The 25,722-nt window shown below is 39.7% G+C and overlaps 1 protein-coding gene and 1 pseudogene across 1 annotated transcript; one reads left to right on the plus strand and one right to left on the minus strand.

The window, feature by feature from the left end:
- Positions 1-526: 526 nt before the first annotated feature.
- Positions 527-25,185, plus strand: PPEF2 (protein phosphatase with EF-hand domain 2). Its single transcript, XM_006907642.1, is given in 16 exon segments — positions 527-581; positions 4,503-4,630; positions 4,786-4,843; positions 5,743-5,915; positions 7,225-7,339; positions 8,354-8,400; positions 9,197-9,363; positions 9,822-9,858; positions 9,950-10,099; positions 13,534-13,923; positions 15,832-16,017; positions 16,632-16,774; positions 19,414-19,520; positions 20,363-20,526; positions 21,238-21,325; positions 24,932-25,185. Coding segments are annotated over 16 exon segments (2,262 nt in total).
- LOC112476351 lies at positions 21,989-22,107 on the minus strand (annotated as a pseudogene).
- Positions 25,186-25,722: the final 537 nt, after the last annotated feature.

Consider the following 25,722-nt stretch of genomic DNA (forward strand, 5'->3'; position numbering starts at 1 on the left):
GAAAGATTTTAATCAACACTGGGGATGTTAAAAGTGATCTTAAGAGGAATTGAGGAGAATATATGTAGTTTACTCTTGAAGGAAATCTGGAGAAGAAAAGAGAGGTTGGGTTATAGCTAAAGGGATATAGGAAATCAAAGCATGAAGAAGAAGGAGAAGGAGGAGGAGGAGGAGGAGAATTGCTTTGAGAGGAGAAGAGACTTCAGTATGTTTCTCGATTACAAAGGAAAAGCCACTAGGAAGGCTGAAAACATAGGAGAGATAATGAGATGAGAAGTGGAGGAAATTTTCAGGGGAGGAACGCTTCATGCACTGAGCCTGGAGAGGTGGAGGAAGGTTGCTCTCCCATGATAGTCTCACATTTTTTTATGATGTGGGAGACAAAGTTCATAGATAATTTGGTCCACCTGAACTAATACTCTGCTTGAATATCTCTATTGTGGATTTCCCCTTTCTTTTGTCAGCGAACAATTCACTTTCTCTTGGACTTGCTATCTGTGTCCTGCACAAACATTGTACTTACACCATGGGAAGTGGAACCTCAACCCAACACCATTTTGCTTTCCAGAATGCAGAGAAAGGTATGTGTTTCCCATCTCCTGCACTAGCTCTGGGTACCCCAAAGCTCATGTTGCATAGGGAAGGACTTCTAGGATAGAAGCAGGAAACCATTATATTTGTCCTCAGGCAACTCTTGAAATTCAGCTTCTTCTACTTGTGATGTGACCAGCAGAAGGTTCAGCTGAGTATCTTAGGACTTGGTGAAATAAATCTGACAATTAAAATTTATTCAAAGAGTCAGGATGTTCATTGGGGTTTATCCCAAACTATACATGTACAAGTAAGTGAAACAGGTTGAGCCAAAGGGGGTGAAAGAGCATTCCAGGTAGAGGATACAGCATGTATGAAGGTCATGGGGTAGGAAGAAGCAAGGCACATTCAAGGAACTGAATGGTCCAAAGTGAACGAGATGGAGGATAGTATTGCATGAGGCTGCTGAGGTAAGCAGACCCCAGATCACTCAGGGTCTTCTAGGATTTTAAACTTTATCCTAAAGGCATGAAGAACCATTGAAGAATTAAAAATAGGAGTTCTATAATGATTTACATGTTAAAAGACCCTTCTGGCTTCTGTGAAGAAGGGATTGGAGAGGGTAAGAGTAGAATAAGGAAGAGCAGTTTAGAAGCTACCAAAGTCATCTAAGCAAGAGATGATGATGTCTCGGTCCACAGTTGGTGGTAGTATAGATGAGGAGAAGAGCATGAATTTCAGCAGTATTCAGGAGGTGGAATTGACAGGATCCAATTGATTAGATGTATGGGGTGATGAAGAAGGATGGATGGAGAATGACCTCCAGGTTTCTGCTTAGCAAAACTGGTCCGATGATACTTCCAATTACTGATGTAAAAATAATGGGGAAGAACCAAGTTTGAATGGAGGGAAGACAATGAGTTTATACTCATTGGATGGGAAGCACCCATGAGACATGTGGGTGGAAGTGCCGAGTAGGCAGCTGTGTATTCAGATCTGGATTTGGGAGAGAGGTGGGGCTGGAGACACATGCATTTGGAAGGCATCGAAGTATAGGTGGTTGTTGGAGCCATGGGGATCACCGAAGTAGCCTAGAGTGAGATTAAAGCCCAATCAAAGACCAGGGCCTAGGACAGAGCCATGAGTGACTCCAGTATTTAAGCATCAGGTAAGAGAGGATAAGCCAGTAAAGGAGGCCAAGTAGAGGCAGCTAGAGATGGGGGAAGAAGCGAGGGAAATGGTGACAGCATCTTGTTTACATGGGCCTATGTATCTCTGTAAGTTTGTGACTTCCTTGCTTTCTAGTTTGGCAATATGTCCCACACGCATCTTGCATATTTTTGGCCCCAGACCAGGAATGCATATTTCTCCAGGGTGTCAGGTATTCATTGCTACCAGGTTGGTTATTGTTTCTATATCATTTTAGTGAACAGATCCAGAAAATATGTATTATTTAAAGAAAAAAATCATAATCATCAATTTATATTTAGGATCACAATATTTTTACTCAACAACCTTGATATTATGTTTATATCTCTTTTCTCTTTATTAAAAATCTTTTTTTCCCAAATGACATAAATATAGTATTATTCATCCTATTCTATAGTATATAAATAATAGCTTCAGAGTGATAATAACAATACTATTAGAAACAATATGATTAGTGAACACCTTTTTAGATTTCTTTGTAGTTCTTTTTTCTTTGGGTATGTCTACTAGGGATGTACAAATAAGTGAACTCTCAAGTCATTTGAAATAACTCCTTTCTGCATGGTGATTCCACCAGCTTATACACAGATTCACTTGTTTAACTTTTGCTTTTGATTTCTAGAGACTGATTTTTTTCATTTTTGATTTAGATTTGTCTTAAAATTTTGTAAAACATTTAAACAATTCCTATAAGTAATTGGATTTACATAATTCCTGTAAGTTTGTTGCTGTGTGACAAACAATCCCCAAATCTCCTGGCTTAAGAGCCATTTTGTTCTGCTCATGATTTTGTGGGTCAGGAGTTTACTGTGGACCCAGTTGGGTGGTCTGTCTCTGATCCTCTGGGCAGCTGGGCTGGAGGCTCTAGGCTCTACTTCTAAGACAGCTCTTCACTCAGTATCTGGTGTCTTGGTGCCCCTTGGCCTCCCTCTCCCCACATGGTTGTCTTGTTCTTAATAAGGGATTTTAACAGCTAGGTGTATTTGTAAATGGCACCCTAGGATTTAGTCTACACAAGGCAGGAGCAAGAGTAGCTCAAGTATGTTGTATTGTGTTGCTGGGAAGGGAGAATGGGGTTTAGGATCTAAAACTATCCTGCACCTGACAGGGCCCACCCATCTCAATTAAAGGGTAATCCATGCTCTGGATAGAGGACTGGGAGGGAAAAACAAAACAAAACAAAACAAAACACAAAAACAAAAACAAAAACAAAAAACAGAGAAACAGAGAAAGAGGCATTGCCTGCATCTCCTGCTCTAACCAGCTGAAGCAGGACAGAGGATATAAGTATATCCAGTTGGTAGCACCTTACTCAAAATGCTTGAGGCAAGATGTTAGCAAACATTTTCATAGAAATTGATGGCCATGATAGTCCTCAGTGTTGCTTACACTTCAGTGCAAGTAAGAATCATGTATGGAGCTTGTTAAACCTGCAGATTTCTGGGTTCCCTGTAAAGATTCTGATGCTGTATGTCTGGGGCGAGCTCCAGATATCTGTGTGTTTCCCATGAGTTCCTAGAGAGTCTGTAGCATTTCATTCACTATTCTGAACATGGATTTACAGAATTCAATTGGTAGAGCTTCAACCTCATGACTTAGCTCTTAGTAAGTGCCTTCAGTACTTAGAGTATGACACTTTTTCTCATAGAAAATATAATTCATCTTTGCTTAAATTCCTCCCAGATCCTCTTGTCCTACCCCACCATTGTCTTTCCTCTCAGGGAAATCATTAAGAATTCTATTAGCTCCCTAATGCAAGCTAAATATATTAAATCAATCTGTCTACTGTTCGCAAGGTTGACCTGCAGGCTTTCCTTTGTAATCCAGCTTTATCTACAAATACTCCATTCATCACTGACAGCACATCCAGGCCTTGGAGCTTAAGAAGAATCTAGTTATTTGTGTGGACAGCCGTCCTCCTCTCTAGTAGTAGCACCTGATCACAGGTCCTAAAGCCCCTATGAAAAATTAAACCTACTCATGCCATCTTGTGGTACATGGTCACCTGGCACAGGTTCTGGCAAAAGGAAAAGCCTAAAGGCTGCTCATGCTTTGCTAATACAATCATGGAAATATTGTGATGGGGACAATTAAAATCTGTGGTGATGTCAGAATATAGGGATGGCCAGCACAGGACCCAGCAAGCACTTATCACCACCTGACATTATAGCACATAGTAATGTGTGTGTTTGTTTGTTGTTTCCTCGTCATCATCTGGTTCATACACTTTTCTAGGTGAAGACATTAAAGCCCAGGAAGGTGACTCATCTGAGGCCACATGGCTAGTCAGGGCAGTTCGAGGTTCAGAATTCAGGTCTCCTGACCTCCAGTCTGTTGTTTCAATATCAAAATGTCCTTGATATTGAAACAACAGACTGGATGTCAAGAGGCCTGAACTAACCCACTCTTTAAAAATTCCACATCCTTGTGATCTCTTCAGTTTTCATATCCTTTTCAGAATCCCAGCAATCCGATCTTTTCATTTCTACACATATAGAAGTTTTCATCAAAAAGTGGAAATTCCAATAACCTTCCAGTTATATTAGCATAACCAATAGGTGATAATGGAGGTGGTGTGGAAGGCAGGAATGGCGAAAGAGAGTACCCCAGCCAGTGAGAAGTCGAATTTTTCCTGCCGGTAGCAATGGGTAGTGCTTTCCCCACCATCTTGTCCCCACATTATAGTGGGAGGGGTACCCCTCAACTCCCCCCAGGCTGAGGGGGCCCCAGCTCACAGGCTTGCTTCTCCATCTGTGTCACAGCTTTCAAGGCAGCGGCCCTAATCCAGAAATGGTACCGCCGCTACATGGCACGCCTGGAGATGAGGCGGCAGTGCACCTGGAGCATCTTCCAGTCTATAGAGTATGCTGGGCAGCAAGACCAAGTCAAGGTATGGTGGGATGTGGGGCGGGGCTGCCTCCGGCTTTGCCTTCCAGCCCCTGGACAGCAAGGCCCAGGTGCCCAGACGGTGTAGCTGATCTGGACCATTCTTGAGTTCTCTTCCCATTTACCTCTAAAGCCAAGTCTTCTTGGGTTCTTCTGCAGCTCCATGATTTCTTCAGCTACCTTGTGGATCACTTCACGCCCAGCAGTCACAATGAGCGTAAGTATGAACTGCCACAGGGTATGTCTTCCTGCCTTAGGGTCAATGATCCGGGGGATGCACAGGGAGTGAAAATGTGAATCTGGTGACAGCTGGGAATGAGCGAGGAGGATGACGACAAATAAATGGCAGAGCGGATTTGTATTCTGGGTTCTCTATGAAGCACACCTAGAGATAAGAGTTTCAGTACAAGTTTATTTGTTAAATACAAGAAACAGAGGGGTTGTGAGGAGGAAGTGGGAAGGGATTCAGGAAATGGAAGGCAGCCAAGACATGGTGGGCTACTAAGCCAGCAACTCACATGCCTGAGAAATAGTGTAAAACACGCCCCTCAGAATGATCGCTCCTGAAAGGAGAGGGAACTTGAGTCTTTATATGTCAGCTCCTGAAAGTCATTGGTTGAAGGCTGTTGGGAGGGGCAGATGAAAAGGTTTGTTAACCCCCAGCATTTTGAGCTCACAAAGCAGGACTCTGTGTGGACCCAGAAAAAAAAGCCCTCAAGCTAGAGATGCAGAGGCAGGCAGCTGGAAATTGCCTGAAGGGCACTGAAAGATCTGAAGCATCTGCCACATTCTCGAGTACACCATAAATGCCTGTGAACTTTTTTCCACCACACCTTTTCCCTTTCCTTCTTACAAACCTAGGCCCCTACATTTCCATCCTTTCTATATCTGACAAATCCCCATCTTTTAAAATAAAAGTAGAATAGAATTAACATAAAAACATAACCTTTCCTCCTGCCCATCCTAATCTGTTGTCATTCGCCCCTTTCCTTTCTCCTCTCCTGTGCTGGAGCCAATGCCAGGTCCCAGTTCAAGTACAGTCCAGGGAAGAAATCTGCGTTGCCCATGGACTGCACATCTGATCATAAGCTGGCCCACTTTCTCTATCCTGACTAGGGGACTTCCTGAACCGCATGTTTACTGAGGGAGTTCGCCGGGGCTCTGAGATGGAGAAATTCAGTGACTATGAATCCATAGAGGTGCCAGACAATTACACAGGGCCACGCCTCTCCTTCCCACTCCTTCCTGACCATGCAACTGCCCTGGTGGAAGCTTTCAGACTGAAGCAAGTAAGTTCATCCCGGAACCTGAGTCGTTATCAACTCCGTGTCACATGTGGAGGGAGAACAGACCAGCTCAGAAGGAATGGCCCTGGGTTTAGGATGTTCTTGTCACGGGTCTGCTAGAGAGATTCCATTCCCCCTTTGCTTCGCTAGGACCAGTGGCTGATTGGCTGCTTTTTATGCACTGAAAACTTCTCCTCCTAGTCATGTAATCCCACAGATAATTATTAAGCATGGCTATATGCAGGCACTGTTCTGGGCACTGGGGATACAGCCGTGAGCAAGACAGACACCAATCCCTGCCCTCATGGGGCTGACATTCTAGTGGGGAGACAGACAAGAAATAATAAATAACAAGTAAGGAAATTATATATTATATTAAAAGGTGATAAGAGCTGTGCCAAAGAATAAACTAAATTCTAGGTGAGAGAGATGGCAATTTTATAGAGTGGTCTGGGAAGGTGTCACTGAAAAGGCGATTTCTGAGCAAAGGTCAAAGGTGGTGAGGGAATGTGCCATGTGGACAGCTGAGGAAAATCATTCCAGGCAGGGAGAACAAATGGAAAGGCCCTGACGCAATGCCTTGCCTGGACTGCTCAGGGACCTCAGGAAGGCCATCGTGGCTGGAGAGGAAGGAGCGAGGGAAGAGCATTAGGAGATGGAGGCAGGGGGCGGGGGTAGACTTTTATTCTTCTGAAAGAGATAGGGAGACATTGGGCACAAGAATGAGATCATCTGGCTTGCTTTTTAAAATTATCATTCTGTTTACTGAATAGAGTATAGGGAGCAAGGGCTGAAGCAGGCAGACAGTTAAGAGACTACTGCAATTGTCCTGGCAAAAGATGAGAGTGTCTTGAAACCCTAGTGATAGAGGCAGAGGTAGCAAGAAGTGGTCAGATTCTGGCTCTATGCCAGATTCCAATCTTTCTCCTCTTTTACATGAATATAATTCACTGCAGGAGGAGTTGGGATGATTTTTCCAGTAAGATCAGGATCACTCAGTACCATCAACATGCATGTACTTATTCACACTTCGCTGAAACAACCATGTGTTTCTCCTTAGCTAAAGGCAAAGGAGGCTTTCATAGAGTGCATAGGAAAGAGGAAATCAATCCAATATTTGGGGGACAGTGAAAAGCAGAAACAAGTGTAGAAGACGGGTGGAAAAGAAAGGATCCGTGCATAAAGTCCTGGGGTAGACTACTAAAGTCACTTTTGGGGTTGGTGATGGGGTCATTACCTGTAAATGTGAGGTCCATTTTCCATCAGGAATACCAGTGTCGCTTTGTTCCCCTCCTCCTCTTCCTCCTAGTAGCAGCTCCATGCTCGCTATGTCTTGAATCTTTTGCATGAGACTAGGAAACACCTGGTACAACTGCCGAACATCAACCGGCTGTCGACCTGTTACAGCGAGGAGATCACAGTGTGTGGTAAGAGCTGGTTAGAAATGGCTTTACAAGCCAGACTCAAACAAGAAAACTCTGCTGTGATGGGGGAGGAGGAAAGGTGGGACTTGGAGGTGGGGGCGATGGCAATGTGGGCGGCCAAGTTCACTCCTTCACACTGATTCGCTCCACACTTACTAAAACTAGAGGTGGTACAGTAAAAGAGAACAGTGGCGTGCAAGGGACCACCCTCTGCTTTATTTTCTCAAGCAATTCATATATGAGTTCCCAAACTCGTGCTCTCCATTCAGAACAAAATCCCTGCAAATAACCAGACTCCCTCCTCGTTAGAAGACAGTTTATCGATTATTACTTGAGTAGGCCCCGATGCCTAGAGAATTATTACCTCCATCACATATATTCTCCCAGAGAGAAATCCTGTTAATGATGATTTTCTCCATCTTCTTATGTTTTCAGTGTTGTTTTAACATCCATTATAGATCGACGCCTCACACTTTAACTTAGGAGAGGCAGACTAGTACATCAAGGATTGTAAAATGTCACTTCTAGGCCACATGCAGATACGTCTTGTTTGCCCTAAAATGGTCTTAAATTTTTAAAATTAGTTTCCAACATTTGAAAATAGAAGGATTTCATATTAAAATCCAGATTTCCAACTTTTCCTGAAAAAACTTGTAAGACTGGCCAGCCCTTAAGTGAGTCGCAGGTTCCTACATTGGATGGGGCAAAACCTCTGCCATTTTCATCTGGACTTGCAGCCCAGCACTATTTTGTCCCATCTTTGCTTCGATAAGAATATAGGTTATTTACTATTTATTACAATTATGCAAGAAAAGCAACATGCTTTCTGCTTTCAATATTAACTATCCTTGCAACAAGGGAAATGAATATTTATCCCTATCTTACATACGGAAAAAAGAGTAACCATAAGTTTTTCAACTTTGTTAGTCTGTTCTGGGTATTTTCCTTTTTATAGTAAAAATGAGAAACAATGGTAAGGACCAATCAAAAATGATATTCTTTCTCTGTCTTTGTTAGGAGATTTACATGGCCAGTTAGATGACTTGATATTTATATTTTATAAGGTAAGAATGTTCAATTTAAGCTCCTGTCTTACTCTTAGGTTTAATTTAGAAGTTCGAATATGTTATCTATTAACAGATACTTAAGTATTGCTCAGATTTAAAAAATATTAAATATATGTAGTATATTTATACATAAAATATTAAAATACATAGTAGCAAATATATAAAAGCCAGCATTGCATTATATTTCTAGTACATTTTTATAAACTGTTTTAAAAATACAAAATCTGAGGTTAATAAAGAGAAGGAATCTTTATTTAGCAATTGATTTTTTTCAAAATAAAGAAAATTACTTATTATCAAAGCAATTGAAAGTTATTTTCATATCCATTTTTAGTTATAAAATATAGAGCTTTTAACATTTAAGAATATTCTATTAATATAATAGAACTATACATATTACATTTCCCAAAGCATTTTGCCATGTATTGTCTTGTTTAATCCTGAGGAATCTATGGCAGTTGTTATTGCTAATTAAAGATAGTGAGGGCAGAACTTAAAACTGGTCTTTGGATCACAAGTTCAGTGCCCTTTACATGTACCACATGGCAACACTCTGGCTTTGTATAAAGCATTTATTTTGATGAGCATGTCATGACCTCAGACTGGCTGGAAAAACAACATAAGACCAATAAAAACATTTCTATCTTTTACTGACATTTCATATATGGAAGAGAACCAGAAAACTCAGAACTGGTGTTAGATCTGAGGTACCCGTTAAATGCACATTGGCTTAACCTGATTTCCTACTCTCTCGCTCACTACCTCCTCTTGGACTTGTCTCCTCGCTGGGAAGAATGGCCTCCCATCCCCAGAGAGGGCCTACGTGTTCAATGGTGACTTTGTCGATAGAGGCAAGGATTCAGTAGAGATCCTGATGGTTCTTTTTGCCTTCATGTTGGTTTACCCAAAAGAGTTCCATCTTAACCGAGGAAACCACGAGGACCATATGGTGAACTTACGGTACAAACCAAAACAGGCTCGGGTGTTTGATATTCGCTTGTTGCAATTGTTGAAAGTTATTTTGTCAGAGCTTCTTATTTGTTAGATGCCTTTTGAAAGTAGTTTTCCAATTTTATAAAATACACAGAATATAACATTTTAAAAGATTTAAAAAATTTACACATATCTTACCATTCGAATAAAACCATTAATTTTTTTCGCATATTGTACTCTATCATATAAACAATAAAAGTTCACTATTGAAAAAGTAAGAAATATGGATAAGCAAAAGGAAGAAAATTAAAATATCCCATAATTTTTCTACCTAGAGATAATGTTGTAATTGTAAATATTTTGGAGATTAGTCTCTTTTCTATATAGTTAAGTACATGTATATAGAACATGCATTCTTCTAATAATGCAATCAAGCCATAAACATTATTACTAAATATGATATCTATTTTTGCTTCTAAATCTAGATATGGCTTCACCAAGGAAGTGATGCATAAATATAAGGTACATTGCCTATAAAAGTAAAAGTTTCTCTTAGTTGAGAAAAGTTGAGTGATTATTTGAAACTTAATATCTTGTTCATATCATTTTTCAGACACATGGCAAGAAAATACTAAAAATACTGCAAGATGTTTTCTGTTGGCTTCCACTGGCCACTCTGGTTGATGAGAAAGTCCTGATTCTTCATGGTGGAGTGTCAGACATGACTGACCTGGAGCTTTTGTCTAAACTAGACAGGCACAAGGTACTCACCGAATAATGAAATAGTGCAAATTTCACAATAATGTACAGTTTCAATGCCAGTATAAAATAAACATCATCTCACATGCTGGCTCCAGTTGACTAATAAGAACTGTTAAGAGAAGCCATTAAACCATCAAAAGGAGAAACTATTGAGAATCCACAGCTAAACTCAGGAGTAAGTATGCAGTGACCAAGTAGAGATGTTTGTCATGGATGTGACAGTGGGGAGTAGCAGCTAGTGCCATTTGTTTGTCATCTCTGATCTAGATAATTCTGGGCAGTTGGAGTAGAGAAGCCTAAGATACCATTCAAGTGTAAGAGTCTATGATTAAAAGAAAACAGTTCTGCTGCCTATAGTTATATGAACTTGAACAAGTTGCTTAACTTATTGTAATCTCATTTTCTAAATCTATACAATAGAGACATAAACAACTATATTGTAGATGTTGTGAGGACTAAACAAAAATATATGTGCATGTGCCTTACAAAATTTATACATAGTATTAACTACATCTGACTGAAGTGGCAGAAAACTTCAAATACAATGGCTAAATGTTTATTTTTTTCTCAAGTAAGTAAAAGCTGGAGGCAAGCAGTCCAGGGTTGGTATAGTAACATCACAAAGGGACCCAGGTTTCTGCTCTCTTGTTGCTCCATCATGTTGCATCATGGCCCAGCATGGCTACTTGAGCTCCAGCCATCATGACTCTGTTCTAACCAGCATGAATTAGAGAGTAGCAGAAAGGCATGTTTCTTTTCTTTAAGGACATTTGTTTATACATATAATTTCTATTCATGTTTCTGTTCAGAACTCTATCATATGTCAACACTTACCTAAAAGGTAGGTTGGAAAGTATATCTTTTATTCCAGGTGGTATCTGTAATAATCTGAGTTCTTATTACTAAGGAAGAAGGGTAGACAGATGTTGGGGTAGCAGCATTGCCTTAGTCTGCCCCTGTGGCTCCCCAGATTTCGATGCATGCTTTTCTTCTCACACATAGAATCATGCTCATCCCTTCCCCAAGGGAGTTGACACTCAAGTCTCATCCAACACTTGGATCCAGCTCAAAGTCTGAGATTTCTGGATTCAAGTCCTATCTATCAGGTGGCTATGGTCCCTGTGGTCTGATGACTAAAAGACAAGTTATGTGTCTCTGTACACCCAAGCTCAATGTTGGAAGGAGAAAAGGTTAATTCCTTGCCAGAGATGGAGGAGGAGAGGCCTACAACATTTTTAATATCTCCCTCCAAAACTCATTATAAAATCCCCTGTACAATATTTACAATCCCAACCCCTTCATGTTCTTGATAGAGAGTTAGGGTCCTAGGGGACCCAAAACCAGCTCTCAGCATTTCCTTCATCAATTCTGCATGTCATTGGAAAAAAAGGTTAATTCCTTGCCAGAGATGGAGGAGGAGAGGCCTACAACATTTTTAATATCTCCCTCCAAAACTCATTATAAAATCCCCTGTACAATATTTACAATCCCAACCCCTTCATGTTCTTGATAGAGAGTTAGGGTCCTAGGGGACCCAAAACCAGCTCTCAGCATTTCCTTTGTCAATTCTGCATGTCATTTGGTACCTCTTCCCCCCGCCCCCCATTCAAACATTTCTATTTAGCTGCATCCATATCTAGAGATAGAGGCAACAAATCACAATAGAGCAGATTATTTTATGGGAAGAATCACATTTAATTATGTAAACATAGGAGCAGTAGGAACTTTGAGAAAATGTTAGAGGACAGTTTGTTTTCTGTAGTTTAGCAAAAAGCTTTTCAGCAGCTGGTTTGCAAAGCTCTGGGAAGGGCTGATGTTGTGATCTGTACAGATTCCAAAGACCACTTGGGAGGGAAGCACAAAGAAAATTGGGCTCTGGGGCCAGTTACCTGGATTCAGTCCTGGTACAGCCTTGGGGGCTCTGTGCCTCAGTTTTCTTATCTGAACTATAAATGAGGGTGCTATCTCATAGAGGTGGGAGGGCTAATCAGTTAATTCCTGTAAAGCTATATAACTGAAGATCCTGTCTCATAGAGGTGGCCTCGAGGTTAGTCAGGTAGTTCATGTAAAGTGCCCAGAATAGCTCCTATTTGGAAAAGGGATCAATTTATATTAACAATATTATTTTCCTTAAGAATCAAAATTAAAGATGCCTCTTGGAGCAGATAATAACATCCTTAAAATAAAGATCCCTGTGTGTTGAGAGGGGTGGGACTGATGGTCTGGCCCATGCTGTGATTTGGCAATGAGAAGAGCAGGAGGTGGTTGGGAAGCCATCCACATTTTGTGGCCTTTTACTTTCTATCCCTAGGGATGGAACTGCTCAGAAAATAATCAGCACTTGTCCAATGTTAGAGAATAATCTTTGTTCCACACTGTTCGCTCTGGATTCCTCTTCAAACATCATTCAGGTTCTGCTGACCCTCTAGCGTCCTTATTTGTTCTTGCCCTAAGCCAGTTCACACCAAAACGTGGTTTTATTATATCACAGACCTTATATCTATTTGCAGAAAGTTCTCTTTACTTGATTATGCACGTCCACAGAGTTCCTTCCCATTGTGAACCAGGCCTTTATCAGTGACATCCTTGTGGAAATTTTGCCCCTCAGTTTTCCCCGTGGCACTCAGGTGTACTGGGAATGGCTGCTCAATGCCACAGCTCTGCTCTGTGGCCTGACCCCTCCCCTTCCTGTGGTCAGAATTCTTTATTCTTGTGTCCACTATATTCTCAGCCAAGTCACAGTACAATGATGACTCTAAGTCAGTGAGCGGGACCATACTCAGTCCCTCTTCCCTATTAGGTTCAGGCTGAAAAGAGGTGCCTCTACCCCTCCCCCATCCTTCCTCAACGGGTGAGATAACAGGTTAGGCGGCACTTCCTGTAAAATGCCATCCCACAGCTAGTGTCAAGATTTCCCTATTCCAACAGCTCTCAAACTCAAGCTGCATTTCTCCTTTCGTTTAGTATCTGTGGAACAACAGAAAAGTCAATAAGGGCTCACCTTCCTGAGAGAGCGGTGCCCTTTCTTATTTTTGTCTAAAAATCACTAGGCTCCCAGAGAGAAATAATGACGTAAGTTAGTATTTATCAAATTATCTGTGGTGAAGGACCAGGTTTTATAAATGTCCAATTTGTCACAGATCGATACTTCTGTAAAATACAACGTATATGGATTACTAGAAAAATTAAATTCAAATAAAAAAACACAAGCCGACTGATCGTGTGATTGAATGTCCAATGGCTATGAAAGTTTCTAAAGGTTTACTCTCAAGTTCTGTGCCTGTCTCATCCTGGGTCAGGACTAACCCTTCGCACACAGACTAGCACTCGTCAGCGGACCCCAGTGTGAGCAGCGCTGACCTGATACCAAAGTGCTAATTCAAAAAGGACCTCCGGTTTCATTCTGGCCTCTGTGTGTTTTCTGGACATTTCTAGATTGTTTCCACCTTGAGGTGCAAAACGAGAAAGGAGAACGGGAAGCAGGCGGAGGAGAAAGGAAAAGCCAACCAGACGAGCTCCGAAGGAAGACCCTCCCCGTGGTTTCTCCCCCAGAGCCGCTCCCTTCCCTCGTCACCCCTTCGCCTCAGCTCCCACAAGGCGCAGAAAGCCGGCCGCTCCTCCAGCGTTCCCTGCGGCAGCCTGCTGGAGCCCAGAGAGCTCTCCCGCAAGGTGCGGCGCTCGGTGGACCTGGAGCTGGAGAGATGCCGGCAGAAAGCAGGTTTCACCGTGATCAAGGAGAAGGAGGAGCCCTGGACCTTGGCGCCAGAGGCGGACTCGGCGGAAGCTGAGGAGCTGCTGGAGCCCACTCTGGAGGAGTGGAGGCAGGTGAGTGTGGTCAGGTGCCGCTCGCTAGAACGTAGCTGCCATCAGAGGCATCAAGGATTTAAAAAAAAAAAAAAAAAGATCAAATCTCCGTCCATGTACATTCAAGATATTTTCTTTTTGCCCCTCTTTCTCTCTACCTGGGGTTAAAACACCCCAGAAAGATATTAATATTTGCCTAATGACTCATGAATGTTAGAGTTTTATAAAAAGTGGGATGACGTAGCAGGTGGGCTCTATTGCCTGAGTGAACTTGGTTTAGTGACCTAGCATCATTGGATTAATTAAGATGTTTGTTTGTTTTAATGTGTCAGAAAGATGGTTGCTGTGGCTCTAGCCCAAAAGGGCTATCTCAGTAGCTTCTGTTCTTCCCCAAACAGGCAACCAAAGTCTTTTCCAAAATCTTCTAAACTCTGTCACATGACTACCCCAAGCTGCAAGGGAGACTGGGAAAGCACATATTTAGCTAGGCATATTGCCACCCTAAACACCCAACCAGAGGTCTCTTAGCAAGAAAGAAAGAGAACGGATACTGGGTGGGCAATCACAGTGTTTGCCAAAATATGTGCTCTGGTAGCTAAGTGGAGGGCACATTTCATGGGGGGCAAGACTGGCAGGAAGATCCCTTAAAAGACTGTTGTAATCCAAGTGAGGATGATGATGGTAATCTCATGTAGTATTAATAGAACTGTGTGAACTTGCTAGTACTCAACCATTTTGACCTATAAAAATAGCAATTGCTTATGATCCATCCAATAAAAGAAAGAATTATTTAAGAGGTAAAATTAGCAGAACTTGCTGATTGATTGGATGGAGGGTGGTGAGAAAGAGGCAGAGTTGCAGTGAACTCAGGCTAGGAACTTCAGAGTGATAGATGTAGTAATAGAACTGTGTGAACTTGCTAGTACTCAAACATATTGACCTATAAAAATAGCAATTGCTTATGATCCATCCAATAAAAGAAAGAATAATTTAAGAGGTAAAATTAGCAGAACTTGCTGATTGATTGGATGGAGGGTGGTGAGAAAGAGGCAGAGTTGCAGTGAACTCAGGCTAGGAACTTCAGAGTGATAGATGGTGAGTTCAGGTTATTGATCTGAGTTATCTCGATCTGGACTTCAACATCTATTTAGAACTGACATTTTAAATTTTAAGTCTCTCCTTTTGCAAAACATGACTCATTAATAACATACTGGTGTTTACAAATCAAATGCATTTTTTCTTTAAAAATACATTTAGAAAGTATAATTTGGTGTTGACAACCAAAATGCACCCAACTATTTCATGTGGGTATATTTCACTGTGTAAGACTGACAGTGTTGTCCTGAGTAATGACAATAGAGTTGAATCTGAATTGCTAAAAAAAAATTTTCAGCTCCTCTGCAAATTCTTTTAAAAATTCTAAACTTATTTTAAGAAATGAAATGTCCAATTGCACTTTCCCCAGATCTGGGACCTTATAAATGCTGCATGAGAGACTCTATTGTCAGTTCTAGGACTTTTGCCTTCTCTTTGGGGAAAATGTCCAGGAGCTTGGAGTACCAGTGCTGACTGAAGGGCACTGGCATGGTCAAAGCTCCTGCCAGAGAAGCTCCCTTTTTATGTTTTACATGTTAAACTTTCAAGTAAGATTTATTTTCAAGAAAGTGGGTATATGCTTGTCAAACAATATGCACATACGCATGCTCATTTTGTAAATAATAAAGTATTAGAAAACCTCAGAAGTCCAAAATATAAATGAATGTCAAATATTGACTGCATGGAAATTTATTTACTTATTTTTATTCAAATGTTTTCATCTTCCCCTTCCTGCTCCTCCTGTTCCTCCTCTTCTTCCTCTTTTCTTAGAAATCACTCTGAATGAGTTCCTATCTAGTTTTAAGGAAAGAAATTATTTCTTGGTCTCTCCAGGTTGTCGATATACTGTGGAGTGATCCCATGGCTCAGGAGGGCTGCAAGGCCAACACCGTTCGAGGAGGAGGCTGTTATTTTGGGCCAAATGTGACAGAACAGTTGCTACAGAAATACAACCTGCAATTCCTGATCCGCTCACATGAGTGCAAACCTGAAGGCTATGAATTCTGCCACAGCCGCAAGGTGGGTGGACCTTCTACAGTAGCACGGGAGTGGTTCCTCCCGGGCCTGGATGAGCTGAGGCTCTCCTCACAATCAGCTGTTCCTTGTATTTGTTATCCACTTGCTCAAAGTAACTAGGTCCTTTACAGTCATTTATCCTTGACTTTTATAATCTCTTTAAAACTCACAATTTGATTAAGACCCCAATGTATTGACAATTAAAACTTTCTTCATAGAGCATCTCAGGAGGTACAACACTCTATAGGGAACTGCTCTGAGGTCTCGCACCAGCTAATAACTGATTTGCCTGCTACTTGTAATGGCTATCCCGGTTTATTACACCCAGCTTGCCTCTAAGTTGAATCAATGAAGTGTTTTCTATGACCCTTGCTATTTTTACTTGGAGTGAAAATGTGAAGAAAATATGTTGTGGATGTTCTATCAGAATTCAAGTTTTTATTACTTGAATCACAACTCTTGCCCTATCAACATTAATGACTTAAAACAAACAAACAAACCTATAACTGATGTCAAAGAGGAATAGCAGCCCCTAAATTGGGTTGGGACCTCTAGGATTGAGGTTAAAGAGTTCTTCAGTGAATCTGAGTGCCTGTCTCTCTTCTCTTTTTATTTAGGTGTTAACCATCTTTTCTGCCTCCAACTACTATGAAGTTGGCAGTAATAGAGGGGCCTATGTCAAACTGGGGCCAGCCCTGACCCCACACATTGTGCAGTATCAAGCTAACAAGGCGACCCACATGCTAACCATGAGGCAAAGGCAAGACTTGTCAATGAATGATTTTCAGAAATACAGAATTATAGTGCTTCTAGAAACTTTGAAGTGTCAAATGTTACACATTTATCCAAATTCTAAGTGAGAAATCAGAATATAGCTCTGTCAGAAATAGGGTTTAGAATAAACACTATAGCAGGAGTCCCTTCCTTCTTCATACACGAAAATCTCTACCTACCACCTACCCAAATTTGCTTCCTGCATCTTGGGTAAAGTCATAGCCCAGGCCACCAAGTCTTTCTAGGGTCATCCTTCTGTCCTCTCTCACCCTTTGTGCTACCCCAGAAACCCCAGCAAAAGGTTCTTTCACTATCTGGGGATTTGGCAGACGAATTTCAGTGCGTGCCTTTGTTAACAATACCCCTTTCCACATATATATAGTCTCACAATGAACTTATGAAATATGTTGTGTTACTAATTTCGGTTTCATAGATGAGATCTTTAAGTAACAGAGGTTAAATCAGCTGGCCCAAGGTCACACAGCTAATAAACTGTGAAAGTTGGCCTTGACCCAGGCAGTCATATCTCAAAACTTACACACTTAACAATTATGCAATACAGCCTCCCACTGTATATAAGCTACTAACAGAGACAGTTTTACTGGTACTAAACAAAGCTTTTAAATTATCAGATGAACTAAATTAGAAATCAAAACAAAGTAAACATAAATCCAGTGGAAAGAACACATTAATATTTAGCATCCGCCTGTGTGAGTACTATATTTTAAATCACTATATTTTGAATACATTATTTTAAATCACTCGAGTTATTAAACACTCAAGTTATTAAAAAATCGAGGCTAGCATTACCCAAAAAGAAATATTATGCAAAAATTTAAACTTACCAAGTGATAGTCAAACCTACTGGGTAGTAGAATCATCAGTGGAGCTTTATTTTAGAGAATCAGCCATCTGAGCTTCACCATAGCTCTACCAAATTAGAGTCTCCAGCGTTGAGCCCCAGGTATCTGAAATGCCATGATTCATATGATTTTGGTGTTGTCACTGCAAAAAGAGTTACCGTAGAGAATCCTATAATATATATTTTAATAACATAATTAAAGATCACTCAGCTCTTTGAACTATTCGTTGATTGCATCAAACCAAGTACACCACCACTTAATTTATCCAGAGGTCACTTGTGTGACAACTTTAATTATCTGGACCACAATGGAGTACTTACAAAGAGTGGGGAAATGTCTCTGACCAACTATAATCAAGTCTTAATGTCCATAAACTCAAGATCATGTGTTTTCTTAGAGGAACCCTCATTCAGAATCCATTTACTTTTTGTTTAAATCCATATCTCACAATAATAGTTTAACCAGCCTGGAATCTACCTGTCAAGATTGATTCCTGGCCCCATCCCTTATTAGTTATGTGACCTTGGGTTAGTTACTTATTCTTTAATGGACATAATAGTTGGATCTACTTCAGTGGGTGTTGGAGGATTAATGAGACGATCCACGCAGAGCTCTGCATTTAGTAAGTGCTCAATATGTGCTGCTTGACATAGGGATGGAGAGCCCTGTATATCCAGATAGCTCCCAAGACTGTTGCCATACTATATCCCTGCATGATAACAATCGATGGCTACAATTGACCAGAAAACAATTTAAATGCTTTGGCAAAATGGGGATTCATACACTTTTGAGGGTCCCAGACCTCTTTTAGCCCCTGGTGAAACAACAAATTCTCTTCAGCAAAAGCTCATACGCTCACAAACCCATAAAATTTGACGTGAGTTTTAAGCAGTTCATACCTTTCTAGGGGATTGTGGAGCCATTAAAGACTATTATGGTAAACACTTAAAACTGCAAGGAAGATTTTTTAGCAAACATGATAAAAATTGTGTGTGTGTGTGTGTGTGTGTGTGTGTGTGTGTTTTACTTTTAGCACTTGAAAAGATAGGTTATCTGATCATCGTTTATAGAATGGTTCGTTCTTGAATGAGACAAGACAAATTAGTATTTACCTTTCATCTCTTTAATATCTTATTTATTCAATTACAAATATTTATTGAGTGCTTACTTACTTTGGGCTAAGTGCTGTGCCCAACGTTACTCTTTTGACCCAGTAAGAATGAGAAAACTAAATTAATGTTATTTTGTTATTCATAAATCTTACCTTGTGACTGACTGACTGTTTAACATAATAATAAGTTACAGAGAAAGCATGATTTTGATAACAGATACCATTTGTTGAGTGCTTTCTATCTGCCAGGCTTTCTTCTAGATGCTTTAAATGAATTGACTCATTTATTTGTCATAATACATAATAATCCTGAGGTAGCTACCATTTGTATCCCTACTTTGCAGATGGGGAAACTAAGGTACAGTGCAGTTATGTAACTTTCCTACAAAGATGTTCTTTCTAGAACTTCTGCTCTAACCACCATTCAGTACTGGAAAGGGCAGCAGCATTCCTCAGACTGATCCTGCTTGTGCACAGCAGGGAAAAGGAGGGGAGCACTGGGGAGTGATAAGACATCAAGCTCTTCTCTCAAAAACTGAGCCCTTAGGAGGCTGAGACATTTAGAAATAGGTGAAATGTAATGAAAACCTGTGACTCTTTCTTTTATAGTAATTAAAAAAAAAAAATGTTCCTTTTCTTCTTCTGTCCCAGGATTAGCAGAGTAGAGGAGTCAGCTCTAAGAGCTCTGCGGGAAAAGTTATTTGCTCATTCCTCAGATCTTCTTGATGAATTTAAGAAGCATGATAAAGAAAAAACTGGTAAGACTAACCCAGTGAAATATTCACAGGGGAAGGAAACTGGCCAGAAAATCTTTGTCTCACAGTAGTTAGCAAATAAATATTTGTTGAATGAACAAAGACCAAAAGATTTCTTTGACTATTTCCTTCATTTTATTCAATTTAATGTCCTATTTATCTTTTCTAAATTTTAGAATTCCAAGCTCTTAACAGAATATGAACTTGACTAAATATAGATGAAGATGGTGAAAAAATGGAGTCAAGGGAAGAGTGGCAAGGCCAGAACTGAGCAAAAAACAATAAGTGGGGCAGGTTACAAGAGTGGATCCAAGATTAGCAAAAGATCAATGATTTGACTTCTTGTTGTTTAGTGGGTGCTCATCTGTTCCATGTTCTATTATGCAAGTTAGAAGTTTCGTCTTTTTTTAGCTCAGTGGAATGTGTAATGGGCATGGACTACACGCATCCGTATTAAAAAATAGCAGTAACAGTTATTCAGTCATAGCAATATATTTTCCTATACATATAAACAACCAATACTGTATCTGAATAATAGTTTATGTTATTATTTGTAAGAGTCTTGTGTGACTTTTAGGAGTATTGCCAGATTTAGCAAATAAAAACAGGATGCCTAATTAAATTTGAATTATAGACAGATAAATAATTTTTAAATATGAGTATGTCCCATGCAATATTTGACAATGGAAAGTAGAGTTTTTCTACCATGACCAACAAAAATAGTGACAGTGCTCATTATTTCTATTACCTACAGATAGTAAGAAGAATGTCAGAATAAGAAGGTATGCACCGTTGGGCAGGAAACTAGACTTATAGGTGATGGTTCAACAAGTTTTTTTCTACAGGTTTAATCACCTTCAGTGACTGGGCGGCAGCTGTGGAGTCTACGTTGCATCTAGGACTGCCATGGCGGATGCTGCGGCCACAGCTCGTGAACAGATCAACAGATAACATGCTAGAATACAAGTCCTGGCTGGCGGACTTGGCCAAAGAACAACTAAGCCATGAGGTGATGGTGTGAAAATTGTGGATGAGGGTGTTATGGACCATGAAAGCTCTTATTGAGAACCCAAAAGGGAAGATGGATGAGAAAATGGAACAACTACTTGTTGAGTTTAAATGTTTCAGATTTTGTGTTAATTGATTTCCATATATTGCTTCAGTTTATCCTGAAAATCACTCCCAAAGATGGGTTTTATCAGCCCCATTATAGCTATGAGTACACTGCTCACAGAGATTGTTACCTGCCTGGGATCATAGAGTTTCTAAGTTATAGAACTGAGACTCAAACCCAGGTCTGTCTGACTTCCTTGACATCATGCTGCTCCTTCCATTAAAAAAAGTATTCAATAAACACTTGTTGAATGTAATGTATGTGAAGCTGTGGGCTAGGTACTTTTTAAAAACAATTTTATTGCTATATAATTCACATACTATACAATTCATACATTTACAGCATATAAGTCAATGGTTTTTAGTATATTTGCAGATATGTGCAACCAGCACCATGGTTAATTTTAGAATGTTTTTTATCATGTGCTCAATACTTCTTAAACAATTAGATTACTTGGTGGGCTGAAGGGAGTTGGGGGTCGAGAGATGGTAGAACTTCTTCAGGATTTTTCAAGAGTGTCTTATTGTCAGGATTGATTGTGTGTTAATTATATAATAGGGCAAGCCTAACCTAAGCTATCAAAGGATAATGAGTTTTTTCTTGCAGAACATACAGTCAAGTTTGCTAGAAACGCTGTATTGAAATCGATCCAACCTGGAGACCATTTTTAGGATCATAGACAGTGATCATTCAGGTAAAGACACTCATTATCCCATCACTTCTGACACATAACAAGTATCTTACCTCCCATCCTTTGGTTTCTTCCCTGTGGTTATTTAACTCTCTACTCAAGCACTTTGGGAGCCAGGTAAATAATGGCAATCCTTATAAATGGCAGAAACTAGACAAGTAGTTGAGCAATATCAGCGGTTTATGTAGAAGGGCTGAGCAGAGAAGAATAAGGGCAAACTGAATGAGAACTTATAAGTATCTTATAAGATCCCAGGCATTCTTCTTATGAGAATCATTATTAGTAGGTGTGATATTCCTTATAGTTATATCAAAGATAACCACAAAGTAATTAGGGGTGCCTAGAACAGAAAGGCTTGTACAATCTCACTCCCAAAGCCTTTTTTTAAAACTCTTTTTATTTTGAAATAATTATAGATTCACAGGAAGTTACAAAAACCATACAGAGAGGTCCTATATACCCTCACCCTATCCCCCAATGGTCCAAAAGACCTTTTTCAATATTTTTACTCTTTATCTATCTATCTATCTATCTATCTATCTATCTATCTATCTATCTATCTATCTATTTATTTTAGGCAAGGCAGCCCTTGGTTGACCTCACAGATTGCAAGGAATTTGTCAGCTTACGATTCCTTATTTTATTTTATTTTTAATAATTTTTTTATGCCTATAGCACCTAGTCTTCCTAGGTAGTTTCCCATTCAGGTACTAACCAGGCTCGACTCTGCTTAGCTTCTGAGATCAGACGGGATCCGGCTTGTTCAGGGTAGCATGGCCGTAGACATTACTCTTATTTTTTTTGAGGTACAATTCACATACCATGTAATTTACTCATTTAAAATGTTCAGGTCAGTTACACAAGATTGTGTAACCATAATTTCTATCCAATTTTAAAACAGTTTCATCACCCTAAAAAGAAACCCATACTTGTTAGCAGTCATTGCTATTCCCTGTTCCTTCTTCACTAGCCCCTGGCAATCAATCTGATTTATGTCTCTGTGGATTTGCCTATTCTGGACATTTTATATAAATGGATTCATATGATATATGGCCTTTGGTGTCTGGCTTCTTTCATTTAGCATAATATTTTGAGGTCATCCACATTGTGTCATGTATCAGTTCTTTATTCCTTTTTATAGAGGATAATATTCCATTGTGTGGATATACCACATTTTATTTGTCTATTATTAGCTGATAGACATTTGGATTGTTTCCATTTTAAGCTATTATGAATAATGCTCCTATGAACATTTATGTATAACTTTTTGTGTGAACATGTGTTTTCAATTTTATTAGGATATGTTCCTAGCTGTGCAGTTGCTAGATTATATGGTAAATCTATGTTTAATTTTTGAGGAACTGCTAAACTGTTTTCCACAGTAGCCATACCAGTTTACATGCCTAACAACAATGTATGAGGGTTCCAATTTCTCCATATCCTCACCAAAACTTGTCATTTTTCTTTTTTATTCTTTTTTTTTATATATATAATCTAGCTGTGCAGTTGCTAGATTATATGGTAAATCCATGTTTAATTTTTGAGGAACTGCTAAACTGTTTTCCACAGTGGCCATCTCAGTTTACATGCCTAACAACAATGTATGAAGGTTCCAATTTCTCCATATCCTCACCAAAACTTGTTATTTTTCTTTTATCTTCTTTTTTTTTCCCCACTGGGTACGAATCTCATTATGGTTTTGATTTGCATTTCCTTAATAAACTAATGATGTTGAGCATCTTTTGATGTGCTTATTGGAAATTTGTATAACAGACTCCTCTTATCCTCAGGGGGATACATTTCAAAACCCTCAGTGGATGCCTGAGGCTGTGGGTAATGCCAAACCCTATAAACACTATATTTTGTCCTATATATACATACCTTTTCACTTAAAGAATGCATTTTATGGCTTCTCTTTGGCATATCTGAATTACCAGCATCACTACACTTGGGGCCATTATGGAGTAAAATAAAGGTGACTTGAATATAAACTCTGTGAGACCACAATAGTCAAGCTGATAACCAATATGGCTGCTAAGTGACTAATGGACAGGTAGCATATATTATGTGGATACACTGGACAAAGGGATGATTTGTGTCCCGGGTGGGACAGATGGACAGATGGTGTGCATTTTAAAACTTATGAATTGTTTATTTCTGGAATTTTCCATTTAATACTTTCAGACTGTGGTTGGCCGAGAGTAATTGAAACTGAAAAGTGAAACCACAGAGCAGGGACAGCTGTACACACAGTACTCGACTTAGGATGGTTCAACTATTGATTTTTTGATTTCATGATAGTTTGAAAGTGATACGCACTCAGTAGAAACCGTACTTCAGGTTTGGAAATTTGATCTTGTCCTGGGATAACGATATGCTGTGCGATAATCTCTTGTGATGCTGGGCAGCAGCAGTGGGCCACAGCTCCCAGTCAGCCATACGATCACAATACTATGCTGTGTTAGATGATTTTGCTCAACTGCAGGCTAATGCAAGTGTTCTTTGAGCACATTTAAGGTCAACTAGGCTAAGTTATGATGTTCACTTGGTAGGTGAAGTATATTAAATACATTTTTAACTTACAATATTTTCAACTTACAATGGGTTTATTGGAATGTAACCCCATAGTAAGTTGAGGAGCATCTGTATAACTTCTTTAGAGAAGTGTCTATTCAAATCCTTTGCCCATCTTTTAATTGGGTTACTTGTATTTTCATTGTTGAGTTGTAAGAGTTCTTTGTATATTCTGGATACTAGACCATTATCAGATATATCTTGTAAATATTTTATCTGATATTATGGGTTGTCTTTTCACTTTTTTGGTATCCCCTTTGATGCACAAAAGCTTTTAAATAAAAAATTTCATCTTATTTATCTTTTTTCTTTTGTTTGAGCTTTTGGTGTCATATCAGTAAAAAGTTATGTATCCAGGGTTGCAAAAATTTATACCTATGTTTTCTTCAAAGAGTTTTATATTTCTAGCTCTTACAGTTAGGTCTTTAATCTTGAGCTAATTTTTGTTTATAGTTGAAGGTAAGGGTCTAGCTTCATTCTCTTGATTGTGGATATCCAGTTGTTTGCTACCATCTGTTGAAAAAAAACTATTCTTTACCCATTAGATGGTCTTGGAACCTTTGTAAAAAAGCAATTGACCATAGATATATAAGTCCAAAGGCTTTTAAATTAGTGTGTGTTTGGGTAATTTAATTCAGGGTTTCTCAGCACTGGTACTACTGACATTGTGGCCTGAATAATTCTTTGTTTTGGTGTCCATCCTAGGCATTATAGGATGCTTGGTAGCATCCTTGACCTTTATCCTAGATGCCAATAACACCCTACCCTCACCCCAATTATGACAATCAAAAATGTCTCCAGACATTGCCATATGTTCCCCAGAGGGGGTGGAGGTTTACAAAATTGCTCCTAGTTGAAAACCACTGGTGATTCAGTGGTTTTGTGCCATTCCCTTGGGGGTTTAAACTTGATACTAGGCCTTGGTTGTCTTTGATTGTTTAAAAGTAGGAAACAGGTATCCTTGCAATAATGTGGGAGGAAATGAACATTGAAAACTAGACTGACTCACTGAAGTGACTTCCTCTCTCTGATAAGGGTTCATCTCACTGGATGAGTTCAGGCAGACTTGGAAGCTGTTCAGCTCTCACATGAAGATTGACATTACAGATGACTGCATCTGTGACCTTGCCCGGAGCATTGACTTCAACAAAGATGGCCACATCGATATCAATGAGTTCCTGGAGGCCTTCCGCCTTGTGGAGCAATCCTGCTCAGAGGGCAATGCCGCAGATTGCCCACAAACCACAAGCACCGATGACAGTGGTTCCAGCAAGCCAGGTGCACACTAAGGACAGCCTGGTCTCCCTCAACCAAGGTGCCTCGTAAGCGATGCCAAGCTTTATGCTGGAATAGCTTCCCTTGCTCTCTATAGATCTATGGAAATTTATGCTGAGAATTTGCCAAACAACATACATCAGAATCAATTGCGTATTTGTGGGTACGGGGTGGTGCGTGTATGTTTATTTTTAAATATATAGGTGATCTAGCCCCAACTCAGAATTTTCACAAGGTGGGACCCAGATATTATTGTTAAATTCTGAAGTCTACCCCAATTAAGAATCACCATCCCCCAAATCTGTTCCCCTTATGATCTTTCCTATCTGATTAAATGTCAATTTCATCCTACCAGTTTCCTTATTAAAACAAACAAACAAACAAACTTGACTTCTTTTTCTCATTTCCACATCCAACCCAACAGCAATTTGTTGCCTCTACCTTCAAAACATCCAGAATTGAACCCTTTCTTATTCCTCCACTGTTACCTCCCTAGTCAATGCTGTATTATTTTTCATGAATTTCCTCATTTCTTCCTTTATCTATATAGC

Source organism: Pteropus alecto, unplaced genomic scaffold (genome assembly GCF_000325575.1).
Source record: "Pteropus alecto unplaced genomic scaffold, ASM32557v1 scaffold161, whole genome shotgun sequence".
Classification (NCBI taxonomy): domain Eukaryota; kingdom Metazoa; phylum Chordata; class Mammalia; order Chiroptera; family Pteropodidae; genus Pteropus; species Pteropus alecto.